This window comes from Leptosomus discolor, chromosome 9 (genome assembly GCF_034619465.1).
Source record: "Leptosomus discolor isolate bLepDis1 chromosome 9, bLepDis1.hap2, whole genome shotgun sequence".
NCBI lineage: Eukaryota > Metazoa > Chordata > Aves > Leptosomiformes > Leptosomidae > Leptosomus > Leptosomus discolor.
This window is the reverse complement of record NC_141399.1, coordinates 16,361,103-16,377,050: the sequence shown is the minus strand read 5'-3', so window position 1 is coordinate 16,377,050 and position 15,948 is coordinate 16,361,103. Positions and strand designations below refer to the sequence as shown.

The 15,948-nt window shown below is 39.6% G+C and overlaps 1 protein-coding gene across 1 annotated transcript in view; it reads left to right on the top strand.

Moving 5' to 3' along the window:
- Window positions 1-15,948, top strand: part of ERC2 (ELKS/RAB6-interacting/CAST family member 2) — a 409,803-nt gene that overhangs the window by 51,793 nt on the left and 342,062 nt on the right. The window contains exon 2 of the mRNA XM_086470650.1: window positions 15,513-15,536. Within this exon, the coding sequence (XP_086326776.1) occupies window positions 15,513-15,536 (24 nt within the window). The remainder of the gene's footprint in view (window positions 1-15,512; window positions 15,537-15,948) is intronic.

Below are 15,948 nucleotides of genomic sequence, written 5' to 3'. Positions count from 1 at the left end.
TATAGGAAATGCTCATGGAAACTCTGAAGTATTGAGTTTTATGGCTTTTCTTAAATGTTAGTCAGTCAAAAGTGTTGTTTTTGCAGTAGCACTGTCATCCATAGGTAAAGGCTGGTGATCTTCCTGCTCTGTATTGAAATGGTTCAGAATATCCCCTGTTCTTAGCTATTGCAGAGGTATTCAAAATCCCAGTATGTTCAGGACCCACTGTTTATATCTTGAGCCCTAGCATCAGGGATAACTGAAGTGATAGAAGAGTGCTCCTCAAAGGAAGGAAATATACCTTGGGTTTAAGGCTCAGAGGAATTAAAATTTTTAATGACAACCGTGAAAGATGTTAGGTTGTTCTATGTAAATAACTTTTGGTTTTGCATATAAAAAAAGATAGCCAGCAATATTTGGGATTGTCATTCATGTTCTAAATATCTTCTTTTAACATTTTTGTGGTGGAATAGTAATGTAGTGGTGTCATCTTGCATCTTTAACACGGTTTATATATTACAAAAAAGTTACTTTCTAAGACTTGTATAATTTTGCTTAAATAATTTGTTAGAAGTTACTCAACATTTTCCTGTAGGGAATGATTTAAGGGAAGCAGTTGTAATTGTTGTCAAACTAAAATATTTAGTGTTGTATTTGCATAGCTCAAAACCAAGTGATTGACCTAAAAATTTTTTTCTATTTAAGCAACAGGTCAAGGACTTTCTGAGAAGGAGTGGATGTACTGGGCTTATTCAAAGGCATGCAGATGAGAGCTGATTAATGCTTAACACTGCAAAGTAGTAAAATACCTGAAAAGTATACTGTGTGTTTTCTTAGGTGAAAATGTTATAATGGAAACACTAGAAATAACTTACTTAAAAGTTATATTACTATTATTAGTATTATTATATATAATTATATATTTTTATATATATAAATATAATTATATATTAATATATACTATTATATATTAAGTTAAAATACTTAAAAATAATAACTTAAAAGATACTAAGAATAATACACATGAAATAGACTAGACATAATTATAAGCATTAAGGCCGCACTTATTTGATCTTGCTGTTAGAAAAAAAAAATAGGTTTCTTCTAATTGTTAAACAAGACATAAAGCAGAGGTGCTGACCACTTATAATCGTTGATGAACCCATATGAACTTTTCATAAGAGGTGTGTTAAAATTTAGCATGTTGGCTAAATTCCATGTGATTTACTAACTTACTCTGCATGTGACACTTGCTTTTCTGGGCATTAGATACATAATAACTTACTAATTATAACCATAACAAAAGCACTTTCCTAGACTTCTGCCATGATGATGTGAGGCTTGGGGGATTCTGCTCTGTGAGTGCTGTTACTCCTGGGATTAGCTGTAGGACTGAGATTCTGCTTATCTTTAGTTAACTACAGGCAATCAGAATACAAATCCAAAGGACTGGTTGTGTAGAGCCTAGGCTATGTGAGAAATCTTGTGTGGGGAGAGTAAAGCTTTATGGTCCCTGTGTTGGGTTGGTGTCTGGGGGGTTTTGGTAGCAGGGGAGGGAACTACATAGGTGGCTCCTGTAAGAGGCTTCTAGAAGCATCCCCAGCTCCAATTCAGACCTGCCTCTGGCCAAGGCCAGGCCAATTGGCGCCTCTGCAAATAACTCTGTTTCAGAGTGGAAAAGGCTGTTGGGCAAAGTCTTTGTTGGTGAGCGGAGGAGTAGATGGGGATGTGAGAGAAACAACCCTGTGGACACCCAGGTAAGTGAAGAAGGAGAGGGAGAGCTGTGTTGGAGCAAAGGTTCCTGTGCTAAGATGGCAGGCTGACCCCCTGCAGAGCATGGAGATCAGCGGTGGCCCAGAGATTGGCCTGCAGCTTGTGGAGGACCCTGGGCTGGAGCAGGGGACCGGGCCTGAAGCAGGCCGTGACTCCGAGGAAGCCTGTGCTGGAGCAGCCCGTCTCTGGGAGGATGGCAGCCCTGGGAGGGACCCGTGCTGGAGCAGGGGAATGCTGTGAGGGCGTCTCTGTCTGAGGAGGAAGGAGCAGCAGAGAATGTGTGGCAGACTGACGGTAACCCCCATTCCCTGCCCCCTGCACTGCTCGGGGGGAAGATTTGAGCTGAGCCCAGGAAGAAAGGGAGGGGTGGAGGCAAGGCGTGTTTCTAAGACCTGGTTGTCTTTCTCGTTATCCTTGATGATGGTGGTTGTTTATTAAGTTGTTGTTGTTTTTCACCAAGTCAAGTCTGTCTTTTGCCCATCACCAAAACTGATGAATGAGCCCTCCCTGTCTTGTCTCAACCCTTGAGCCTTTTGGTTATAATTTCTCCTCCTCATCCCTTGGAGGACAGGGTAGGGGTGAGCAAGTGGCTGTGTGGTGCTTTGTTGCCAGCTGGGTGGGCTCAAACCACGACAGTCCCAAATGGTCTAAAAGCTTCCTTAGAGAACCTTAAGTGCTTCACTCCCTAAAAAGAGCAGAAATGGTGTATCCTGCCAAGAAAAGAGTGTCAGAGAAGCTGCAGTGCATTAGAGGATGGACAATTTCTCACAGTATAGTTATCTGATGAGAATAGTTTTTAAATATCAATGCCTAAGATGTATCTTTGAATGTCCAGGACTTCTAAAACTTGCATTGTTCTTACTTGGGTAGCTAATGTTACAGACAGAATTTTTGGGAAAAATGATAATCTGCTTTTCTTAAGCTAACGTTGATTTCCAGGCATTGTTAAAATGTACTTTGTTTTTTCCTCCTGGTAAATCATAATAAGTAAACTTGAAATAGATTCTTCCAGATGTCTTCAGCTTGGTCAAAATCTGTGTTACAGGTGATTTTCCATCAGCTGAAATACTTTTTAGTGATTCTGGCATTGCTCAGCCCTAAAAACATACTAGCAGCATTTTTCCGAAGGGAAGAGGAAGGGAAAAAAGGAGGCCACAGTCTTGTCATGACCATGTGATTGGACTGTTTAAAAGTTGTAGTGGTACCAGTAATGATCACCTAAATACAAAACTTTGCTTTTTGCTACCATAGTCATGAATTATATATTTTAATAAAACTTTTTTAGTAACTAAAGAACTTGATGTGGACGTTTTTGTGAACATGTGTCTTTGCGGATTACTCCTCTCAAGGCTTTGTTTGACTTCTTACATTTCTAAAAGTCCTTTCCTCTTGGCTTTCTGGTTCTTATGATTACAGGCTACAAGACTGGGCCCATGAATATCAAAGTGATTTTTATCAGTAGGAAAAAACATACAGGTTAATTCAAATTTTCTAGGTTAAAGGAATTGAGGAAGAAGTTTGTACTGAATTTTTGCTTTTGAGATACTGACTACTTTATGCAAGGTACACCATAACTGAATTCCTATTGGTAAGTGTGGACTGAGGTAAAGTGTTACTGTGTCTCCAGAAAGATAAGACTGTGTTCTGACTTTGGTTAAAGCTGGCTGATAAATATCAGAAATTTTCCAATGAATAAATAATTCAACAAATAGTTTTCAGCTAGCTTTCTTCAGAGAGAAAAAAAAAAAAGAAGTATCCCATTTAAGAGGCAAGGTGGATTTGAAAGACCTGAAATGAGAGCACACACAGAAAGTGATGGCTATGCTGGAGAAATGTAGTGGAAGAAAAAAGGTAAAGATTATTGGGAGAGATATATCAGACATGTAGTTAGTTTTTTCTGTGCCAAATTACTCCACGTTAACAAATGAACTTCATTGCTTTAGAGATGGATTTGTGGTACTGTAAATATGTATTATGAAGAAATATTATTTGACAGAATGACAAGTTGTATCTGTGGCAGCAAACCTACTTAGGGCAAATGGCAAAGCAAAGGAAGTAAATGAAAAATGACAGCTCTCAGCCCACAGCAAACCAGGGAATCAGGAAAGAAATATATTTACAGATTATGCCTTAAGAATTAGGTGCAAAACTACTATGAAACGTGCAATACTAAAATGTTTTAGCCTACATTTACCCCTCAGTTATAAATGGAGATGCATTTTTGTACGATGACCTCAAGTTTTTAGGCAATACTTTGTCTTTTCAATGTAGTTGTTTTTCAGCAAAATGTTTGTGTGAGATGACCCAGAGAAGCTGACTGAATAGTTATGAAGTCTGATAGTTCAGATTAAATATAAAATGTGTGTTAAGAAATGCAGATTTAAATGTACATGACAAAATTCCTTATTTAACTTGTAAAGCACGATGTTATGGGCAGGCTTAGGGTGTGATAGAGTGGCTTGGTGGGCACCCACCACAGTCCTTTTTGGCACCCAACGTAGGGCAGAAGACAAGGCAGTTTTGTATTAAGCATGCTACAGCTATATTAGTTGCCAGGTGTCATGCTTCTGTGCAGGTCATGGAGTTTGTTGTCTGCACTGCTTATCTCTTTTATTTCGCTGAGCTTGGGAAAATATTAGTACAGATAATGGCTATGTGCTTTGCCTTGGAACTGGTGGGCTTGTTCTGGGGGAGCTATTTTGTGGGGAGGATGAGGGAATACATCTCCCTCTTCCTACCCGGGAGTGATGTGGATGGTTTTATTATGCAGGTTCCCAAGGTTCACCCTTATGTGAGCTGTTTAACACTACTAGTTGACACTGTTGGCATATTATGAGGTTTGTGAAATCTGGTGTCTTCCTGGTGTAAGAGAAGACAACTTTTGGGTGAGGTGATACTGAAATGTGTCCTGAGGCAGCCAGACCCTGGGTGGCAGGGTGTGTGGAAGAATTTGGGCAGGTTTCTGGGGCGGCTATCACCTCCCATAACCTGGGACTTTATACCTGAACAGGCAAGCAAACCTGGCAAACTGACATACCACCTGATAGAAGGGCATCTTGCCTACCCCAGTGAAAACCAGCAGCTTCTTCTGAAAACCAGCACTATACTGGGGCCTGGCCTGTGCCTATCAAGCCACAGCGCAGTACTCTGAAGGACTATGGTTGAGGCAGGGACTCAAACAACAGCCAGTAATTGCTCCAGTAGTGAAAAAGAAACAGTGACAAGGAAAACAATGGGTCACTATCATTGATTAGTGAGGGAGGAGGAGGAAGAGGAAAGGTGTGATTGAGAAGTCAGTCCTTTGGCAAAGAAATTGGAGGAAGGAGCGAGAGAATTTAGACAGGAAGTGGAAATTACCTGGTCCCTGACCTTATCAGAACTTCGAGACATGGGAAAAAATTACAGCTGCCAGCCAGGTGAGCAGATTGCTGCCTGGCTGCTCCAATGCTGAGATAATGGGGCTGGCAGAAGTTGGAACGCAGGGAAGCCCAGCAGCTGGGATCGCTTGCTACAAACTGGGGAACTGAGAGAGGAATTAGAAAAGAGGCAGCTATTTGCAGCCTCTGGAGATAGCTCCTCTCAAGTGTGAGGCCAAGATATCCAGAAATCCAGAGGATGTCCTGTGCACATGGGCCACTTGGAGGAAGGTGTTTCAAAGAGCCTCAGCATCCTATTCTACAGCTTGGCAGCGATGCATTGACTGGATATAGAGAGTGTCTTCTTGGCTCCAAAACTTTGAAGAAAATCTGTAGCTCCTCATGCCTAAGGGCTAGTGCCTTAGCTGTCAGGGGCACCCCAAGAAATCAGTCCTCTCCTGCCCTGGTCAGAGGGAAATGGAGCCCCAGGCGCGTACTGTGTGGCACACCCTGGTTCTTCATGCATGACCAGAGGGAGGACATGAGGACCTGGGGTGGTGAACTGGTGAACCCATGTTTAATCTGGAAGCCCGTATATGGGAACTGTGAGGGAAGACAGCCAGTAAGAAGGGACCACCCAAGAACACTGTTAGTTGCTGTAGAGACACAAGAAGGCAATTGGTGATCTTGCAGACATAGGAGAACTGACATCACCTCCCTTGATCCTGGTAAGGGGACTTCTGGTCTGGCACTGCAAAGGTCAGACAGTGAATACTCTGACCAGGAACAGGAATAGAGGGGTCCTTGCCTTTGGTCAGGAAGGAAAAAGATGACACGTTATAGTGGACTCTGTGGATTCGATGGCCTGGCGCATCAGACACACAGAAGTATAAGGCCTTGGCAGACACTGGTGCCATCAGGCTATAGGGGCACAGGATCCATCTGGATCTCTGGAGAGACAGGAGAACACCAAGAATTGTCTGTATTGGAGGCTGAGGTGAGCTTAACAGGGGACAAGTAGGAAAAGCACTCCATTGTGACTGGCCCAGAGTCTCCTTGTACCCTTGGCATAGACTGCCTTGAGAGAGGGTACTTCGAGGACCCAAAGGGGTACCGATGGGCTTTTAGTGTAGCCACTGTGAACACAAAGAAGATCAAACAGCTATATACCCTGCCTGGCCTCTTGGTATATCCCTTCATTGTGGGATTGCTCCAAGTTGAAGAACAGCCGGTGCCAATTACTACCAGGATGGTGCACTGGTGGCAATATCTCACATACCGAGACTCCCTGGCTCCTATTCATGAGCTGATTCATCAACTGGAGAGCCAAGGAGTGATCAGCAAGGCTCACTCATCTTTTAGCAGTCCCATATGGTCAGTACAAAAGTCTGACAGAGGGTGGAGGTTAACAGTAGACTATCGTGGCCTGAACAGAGTGATGCCACCACTGAGTGCTGTTGTACCAGATGTGTTAGAGCTCCAACATGAGCTGGAGTCGAAGGCAGCCAAGTGGTATGCTGCGATTGACATTGCCAATGCATTTCTCTCAATTCCTTTGGCAGCAGAGTGCAGGCCACAGTTTGCTTTCACATGGAGGGGTATCCAATACACCTGGAACTGACTGTCCTGAGGGTGGAGTCACAACCCTACCATTTGTAATGGACCAATCCAAACTGCACTGGAAAAAGGTGATGTGCCTGAACATCTACAATACATTGATGACGTCATCGTGTGGGGCAACAAGGCAGAAGAAATGTTTGAGAAGGGAAAAGAGTAATTCAGATTCCTCTAAAAGCTCATTGCAACATAAAAACCAGCAAGGCCAAAGGACCTACCCAGCATATTCTGTTCTTAGGAATAAAATGGCAGGGTGGATGCTGTCGTGTCCCTATGAATGTGGTCAACAAGATAGCAACTGTCTCCACCAGCTAACAAGAAGGAAATACAAGCTTTCTTAGGCCTTGTGGGATTCTGGAGAATGCATATTCTAGGTTATAGACAGCTTGTGAGCCCTCTCTGTTGAGTAGCCTGAAAGAAGAGTAGGCCCTTGAGCAACAACAAACCTTTGAGCATATCAAACAGGAAATGGCTTGTGTGGTAACTCTTGGGCCTGTCTGGACAGGACCAGCTGTGCAAAATGTGCTCTACACTGCAGCTGAAGAGCATGGTTGTGGAGAATTGCCAGGCTCATTGGTGTCATTGTGAGTCAGCAGAAAGTTGTAAGGTTCGATTTAAGCAAGTAAAGCAATGTGCTTATTGTGCCCTGCATGGAGCAAGGACAACAGCTGAGTAACTTGCTCATGTGATAAAGAACAGCAAAAGGTTAAGAGTGCTGTTATCCACTTCTCTCTTGTACAAACCTTGTGAGTGGAGATAACAGCCAAAAGAGGGAGCCTGGCAGCAGCAAGACTGTCCTGTTTTGGCTAAAGCGTGTGGAACTAAGCAGGAAAACCATTTCAGCACAAAACTTTCAAGGCCATGGCGCCTGAAGTGAAACCTTTGCTTAATTATCTAGAAAATTAATGTTAAAGTTAACATCCCTACATATATTAATGAGAATTATAGGGATCGTGCTATAGGTGTTTGACTGTGTTACTCAACTCTCCACCTAAATCATGCTATATGTAACCCATGGGAGGGGAAAAAAAAAATTGGAGGTTAAAAAGAGGAGAATATGGGGTAGAATTGGGAGAAAGGGACTGAAGACCTAGAAGAGACACTTAACAAACTGTGCTCCTCTTCCTCCACCCAAAATAGGATGCCTTCTTGATAAGAATTGCACCTTAGTCCTACAGCAAAGAATACCCAGGAAAACTTGGCTAGTATTATTATAATATATTTGTGCTGTTGCAGTAAGTGTATTTTTCAACAGCATTTCCAAATTTGTTATATCTGTCGCCTTAATAAGTTACCTATATTTGCAACGTTGCCAAACTGCCTCAGGGAAAATCCCTGAGAGGGCTCTGACAGGCAAATGTCAAATCTATACTCTTAACATGACGATGGTCTCACCTGGAGCCTCTGGCAGAAAATACCAGGAGAAAACCGAGGTTGACCATTAGAGTTTTGGAGGTGAGAGCATTTGTTATTACATAATTTTCTTCTGGAGCAACCACTATGCATACTGAAGCCCTACTTCCTCAAAAGTGGCTGGATATCACCTGCTGATGGGAAGTTTTCCTTTTGTTTTCCTTTGCTTCCATGCATGGCTTTTGCTTTATTAAACTGCCTTTATGTTGACCCCAAAGTTTTTTTCCATCTTATTTTCTCCCTGCCCCTGTCCTGCTGAGGAGGGGAGTGATAGAGTGGCTTGGTGGGCACCTGGCATCAAGCCAGGGTCATCCCACCACATGTCTGTGTTAAGAAATGCAGATTTAAATGTACATGGCAAGATTCCTTATTTAACTTGCAAAGCATGGTATAAAGGGCAAGCTTCACAGAATTTGACAAGGCACCAAATGTAAAAGCATAATGAAAGAAAAATTAAGGAAAGCCGGTAAACAAGAATTCTCTTTTTTCAGATACATGATTCTACCAGCAAATGGTGTTATGCAGAAGTTGTCTCACATCTGTTGAATGTCCAGAATTTTTAATGCTGAAAATGCATTGTGTGTGTGATCTGAGTCTCCTGTGATTCCTCACAAATTATGTCTGTCTTCTCCTTTCATCTCTTTCTATCAGTCCTGTCTTATTCAAGCAAAATTCTTGTCAACTCATCCTCGGTGTTGTTTTTTGGATGCCAGAATTATAAATTACATTAGACAGATGAGCAAATGCATGGGAGAATCCATTTCTTAAGTTATGCTGATGAAGAAAATATCTCCAATTCCCTTTTTGATTTTCTCCTACGGAAGAAAATAATGATTTGCATGTTTGTGCTTTACAATGTTTAGTTATAAATATTTGCCATTCTAATGCTCATACTTGTTTCGGTAGTATAACTAAAGTTAATATACAAATTGGTTTAGATGCAGTTGATGAAAAAGCTTTACATAGTTTGTTGCCTTTCAATGATAGAGCTTCATACAGTGAAGAATTAAAATGGAGCAATGGCAGGTTATAGACTAAATAATGAAGCTTGATTTTAGAAGATGAGAGTATAGTCAATAGCATAATTTGCTGTTACACTTGGTCAGATATATTCAGTTGTAGCTTTCTATAGTGTACAGTTACACAGTAGAGTGTGTTTTCCACAGTCTTCTGTATCGTCATGTATTTGCCACTGTCAAGAGACTAGACCATATCAACTGTTCTCGCTCTGTAGATTCTGTATTTATGACCCAAGACAGAGGGCATTTTAGTTAGTACATTTTATTCCTCTCATTGAATGCACCATAGAGATAATGTGATCATGCAAGGCTACTTATTGAGATATCCCATACCATGAAGAAGTTAGCTGTGGAGACTGCTTAAAATAATCATCTGTAGTTTGAAGAATAAGTTCAGAAAAATGCTGTGTTAAACCATGCCTTTTCAAAGGCTATAACAGTTCATAAACTACTGACAAAATCCTTTGTCATTTTTATTTGCATTGATAAAAGGAAAAAACCCAAAGAGTATATTGAAATCTTCAATTTGGTTTGATTTCCATCTCTTTGTCATGAATCCGTCGTCCTCATATGCTCTTATGTATTCCCATACTGCTACCTGCCTGGTGTAAGGTAAGGCAGTTCAACCTCACGTCCCACACTGCAGTGTGTGGATGTCTGTTGCTTGGACCTGCTGTCTTTCCTGGACTCTGATTTTTCCTTCTAAACTTGCAGGGTTTTGCTTTCAGTTTGTTTTCACTTTGTCAGATTGTTTGATCATCACATTATATGGAAGTTCTAACACTGAGAGGACAGACTGTTATCACAGTAGTCATTATTTCTCGTTGTTGTAAAGCCAGGTAAAAGGGTCCCAGAAGACAAAGCTAATACATTTTGTCCTTGTGTTTGGAGTAGGAAAAAATGGGAGAATCAGGAGCTAAAAATGGAGCCATGAGGGACTAGATAAAAGGACAGTGGGGGCTGGGAGGGAGGATTGAGGCATTAGGTGGGGAAAAAACATGCAAGTCCAATAAACTAGCTATAGCTCTTTTTGGACAAAGCATCAAAATAACAAATCATCTTGGATGGCTACAGAATTAATTGCTTCAAATCTACTGGATGATCTTGCCATCACCCCGTTTAGTCATAATGCTGTACTGAGTTATTTAGAGCAGAAACTATCAAAGAACATACTCAGCAGCTCTGGTGCCCAAATTTGAGTGATTCCTCTCTGAGGAATTAGCCTGTTAGATTATCACTACATTACAGAAAACTACTAGCAAATTGTATATGGATGGATGTAGATTTCAAAATACATCACTTGACGATAGCATAAGACCACTTTCTGCCATCAAATCCCTCAGGTTGGCTTTCCCAGTCAAGACAACCCCAGCTATAATTTCTGTCTTTCTGGACCTTACTCGAGGTTTGTCACTCCTTCTGTGTTAGTAGCAGGCAATTTTTTATGTGACAGTAGACTGGATTCTTCCACATGTTCTTTGCTTTTGGTGCCGGAGTGATGGTGTAAAGTATGATAAGCTGTGTACTTCTGTAGGTGGGCTAACAATTTTAAATCAGTAAGTCCCTTTATGATTTCCTTTTCCTTCATTGTTCACCATGTATCTAAGACTTTGGGATGTCTGAATGTGCTTATGTACTCTGGCCCAAGGCATGCTGTGGCAGGACAGTTCTCTGCAGGCAGTTCCTTGGGGAATAGCCAGTTGGCACAGATTGAAGGAGCTTCCTTCTGTAGAATGTGAATTGGCATCTGGGAAAGGTCAGTAATTCATCTTCCTTTCATATTTTTGTTTCAATTTATGGGGGCAAATTTTGAAAACCTGCACTGTGCTTAATTCAGAGAAAGATTAATGGAACCTCCTGTGCAGCTCTACGGATTGCCTCTTGAAGTTGAGCTGTACAGAAGGAATGAGAAAGTTCTGAGAGAACTATCTAGTATCAAAAAATTAGCATGGAAATATTTCTGGTCAACTGGTCTGTTTTTAATAGAAATTCTGAAAAATGTGATAGATTTTGCATGTGTCTTTTTTAAATCCCATAAAGTTCTATGTCTATTTAATGACAGCAGTGTGACAGATATTCACAGCACTCCTACATTCCTCCCCCACTGCAATTAATTATACAATTTCTTTCCACCTTCACAACATTTGTTCTTTCCTTTTCTTAGCTAGCTGCAGATATAAAAATCTGTGCCAGCACAAGTCTAAATCTAGTCCATCATGTTCAAAGAGAGTTCTGAGTCTTGAAGGTGTAAAAAAAAAAAAAGGATTCTTTTATGTCGAAGTAGCAGTAGTCTGCCACAGTTGAGGCTGTTAGTTTTAAGATGATTACTGAGAAGCAGCCACAACTACTGTTGTGCTTAGTGACAAACATGGTTGTGGGTAGAACCTAAGAACTGCGTACATAGGTTGCTGTGGGACAGAAAAGAAAGTTGTCTGGTTTATCTTAACAAAATTGCTGTTTGAGTTCTGATTTCTAGTTATTTGCGTGTTGATCCAACAGTTTTGGCTTTTACAGCTTGCATTCAGAAGGGCTGTGTGTTAGCAATGCGTATGTTAAATTTGCTTCTATTTTTGTCTTACAACATTTGAAATATTTTAGAAGTTAGTTTCTGTTTGCTTAGCTAAAGTCTTGTAGACATATAGGCATTTGGTGTGCAGGGACTGCTTGACATTGGGAGAACATCTATTTGTAAACGTTTTTTAGCATCAAGTAATAAATGTCTAATTTAACATTAGGAGAACGTATCTGAAATCATTATCCAGATTGGAGAAAACAGTTCTTTTCTTTTTACTATTTCGAGACTACTGCTAGTTGCTGAGTATTGCTGTTGCTTAGTAGTGAAATGATTTTGGAATGCAGAGGGTTTAGTTTACTGTGCATAATATGCAAAGTAAATTTTTATATGCATGTTATTTCAGCCAGTCATTCCTTTGAAGAATGTATAGATACGAACTTCATTCTTCAGATATATGCCCTGGGACTGGAGCTCTGGCTCATAGCTGATGTGGATGCCAACTTGAAAATTAATTAATTGAAAGGGAATTTTCTTTGTATAATACTGAATGAAATTTTGTTTGATCGAAAGGAAGCATTTCACTTAAAAAAATTCTAATTCAGTTTAAAAAAAGTTTAAAAATAAAAATAGCAGGAAAAAGTTTAAAAGACTAAACTTCTAATTTGAAAAGCAGAAAAGAAAATATTTATTGAATTCTTTTGAACTTTTGAGAGGCACTGTTTGCCAAGCTTGATGCAAATTTATGAATCACTTAAATGGATCCAAATCTATTTTTCTGTAATTACTCCTCTGAAGATTTTGAATAACGTCTAACCAAGGTTTCCTTCCATAACAGGAGTAATAGAATCATAGAACAGTTTGGATTAGAAGGGACCTTTAAAGCTCACCTAGTCCAACCCCCATGCAGTGAGCAGGGACATCTTTAGCTGGATCAGGTTTCTCAGAGCCCCGTCCAACCTGACCTTGAATGTTTCCAGGGATGGGGCATCTACCACCTCTCGGGGCAGCCTGTGCCAGTGTTTCACCACCCTCATTGGAAAAAATGTCTTCCTTATATCCAGCCTAATCTATGCTTTTCTGTTTTAAAACTTTTACTCCTTGTTCTATTACAACAGGTACTGCTAAATGTTTGACCCCATCTTTCTTTATAGGCCCCCTTTAAGTACAGGCAGGCTGCTGTAAGGTCTGGCTGGAACCTTCTTCTCTCCAGGCTGAACAACCCAACTCTCTCAGCCTGTTGTCACAGGGAAGGTGCTCCAACCCCATGATCATTTCTGTGTCCCTCCTCTGGACCTGCTCCAACAGGTCTGTGACTGTCTTGTTCTGAGGACTCCAGAGCTGAATGCAGCACTGCAGGTGGGGTCTCATGAGAGCAGAGGGGCAGAATCACCTCCCTTGGCTCGCTGGCCACACTTCTTTTGATGCAGCCCAGGATATGGCTGGCCTGGGCTGTGAGTGCACATTGTCAGCTCATGTCCAGCTTTTCATCTACCACAAAAACAGTAAAGATTTGCCAGATAGGTCAGTTCTATGATTCCAAGCCCAAAGTAGCAAAAAATGAATGTTTCCCTAAATTATAAGACTGTATGAAAATTTTTATATAACTTTGTTATTGTAGTTGTGGTCTTTTTAATTGTTGTCACATTTGTAGCACTATTACGGTTACCTCTGAATAAAGAAGTATTTTTGTAAATGAAGCTGTGAGTCTCGTGCATAATCGCTTTCTGTTAGAAGCTGGGATTTAAACACCACTCCCTCCACCCCCCCCACCCCTCAGTCAGTAAGAACAACAAAACCTGAACAGAGAAAAACCTGTTCCTTGAGCTTCAATATAGAAACTTGTAGTGTGTATTTTAAATACTTTAAAAAAAATCCCATACCAATGAAACTAACTGTTGGGTGTAATCTTAATGTAGCTTGCAACATCATCAGCTAAGCTAAAATGTTCTCAAAGATGAGAATGGAGATATTCCAATGTATTCTTTGAGATGTCTGTCACATTTTTTTCTGAGAATTTCCTTTTTTTTAAAAGTGAAATGTTACCTTTAGTTCCTCCCTTGCCTTTTCCATCTCAATAGTCATATATTGAAGAATGCAGTGTAATGTGAAGGTGGTTTCTGGTTTTGTTTTTCCTTTTCGTATTGGTACTCTTAAACCAGGATTTAATCCGTATTTCTGCTCTAATGCTAGTGAAGAAAAATGATATATTTTTTTATAAAGGAAACTTACGCTCTGTTTAGTCAAAACTGAATTGTTTTTAATTCAGTAATTTCAAGCGTCTGTTCTCCAACTTTTGGTGTTACAAAGCTACAAAGGATTAGAGATTACAGTAAGCCTCTAATGCAAGATGTCATTTAGTTTGAAATCATCGCAAAACTACTGTATCGCCTAGTTAAGGTAGTCTACAAAAATTATGTCCCTATGACTTCACATAGTGAAAAAGCATTTAAAAAGAAATGGTTTTGATTGTTTACTTTGCAGCATCTGTCCATCTTTGTCTTTGCCTTCCCATGTCTTTGCTAATTCACTCATTCATGATAATCACTGAATATAATTTCTGTACTATTTGAAGATTTGATTTGGATTTATGCTGAATTTCTCTGCTAAAACTGTCAGTCTTGGGGTCATAAACACTCCAAATATTAGTACATTTTAAGTGGGAAAATTGCTACATCTGGAGGAGTTTTAGGTTTATTGGGCGCTTTTAAGTTTATATAAATAATTTAAAATATTATGACATTAAGAAAAGTTAAGAATTACCATTAAATAAAAGCAGGGCTGTAAATGAGTAGCCTACATTTGTATGCTCTTAACTCACTCTGTGCCTAATAAGATGGAAATATTAAGAAAATTAAGATCTGGACATTTATTAAAACGGTGCTGTTTAATGATAGAACCAACTTAAAGTGTGTAGTTGTACAGAATTCTGCCACTGGCAATACTTTTTTTCCATTTGAAATAACTGATAAAATACATGATTTCAAAAGGTTATTTTCTTAAGGTTTTGCATTTTTCATTTTGTTTAAATTATTGTTACAAACTGGAAGCTTTAGATGTGATTGTGCTAAACATGAAGGGAGTATCAAATGAAATGATGTTTTGTTGTTTGTTTGGTGGTGTGGGGTTTTTTTGGGGTTTTTGTTTGTTTTTAGAATGTGGAGTTGCAGAATATCCATTAATGCAAGAAAGTCTGGTGCCATGCATTTAAGTCCTCTAATTCCTGCAGTTAAATGTCTTCTGGTACAAACGATGTGACTATTTGGAAATTCATATTTCTATAAATTCAGTATGCTGTGTAGGCAGTGAATAGAGGGAAAAATAAGAAGAAAAATGGTCAGATAAAAATATAATCTGAAATTAACATCATAAACCATAGTGATTTAAGATCATTATCTATGTTCCAACCTTAACATAGGCAAAATCCTTTTTGATTTTGATTTGTGTGGAATAAGAAATGCAAGATTCAACTCTTGAACAGAGAAAGACCCCTGTACTCAGATGTAGTAGAAATATTTTAGGACAAGTTACTGTGTTTTGAAAAACCTTTAAGTGCAAAAGAACAGTAAGATGAAATAGGAATGTTATTATTCACTGTGGGATTGATTATTTCTAATACATTTTTCTTTGTCACATCTATTGAGTAAAGTCTGTCTATAGGTTATATATTTGAGTACTGTGAAGTTGTTGGTGCCTTTCTGTATAACTCAATAAAATTGTTTTTTTCTGTTGAAGGTACTTTTTGTTGAATTCAGTTCTTTCTGTTGAATCTCCTTTGCTTGCATCTGACCTTTATTTATGTTGATTTTGCTTCATTTTTTCATTTACCACGCTGTTCAGTTTTTGGATGCCAGGAGAACAAAGGTTTGTCCACTACTTGCAGTCAATTTATTTTTCAAAATTCAGTATTGCTTATTGTGGTTTCTTGTTTGCTTGTTAGAGATACAGTAATCCTGTTTACTAAACATGTTCATAGCTTTAGTTGCCAAAAGATAAAACCAAAACCAACCAGCCCCAACTCAGCCGCTCCCCGAAACCCCCTTCAATTATAGTGAGTGCTTTGATTGACTTTATAAACAACAATACTGTTGAGCACCATGAAGGGCAGAATTATGTTTAGTCTATGAAGTAATTTAGAAAACATGGAATACTGAGTCTTTAGCTTTGTAGGTACATATTGACTGTACGAATGGATGTGTCACTGCCTAGTGTTTGGGTTTGTTGGTTTGCCTTTCTTTGCTATTTATTTTATCTGTAGCTGACACTATTTTGTGTG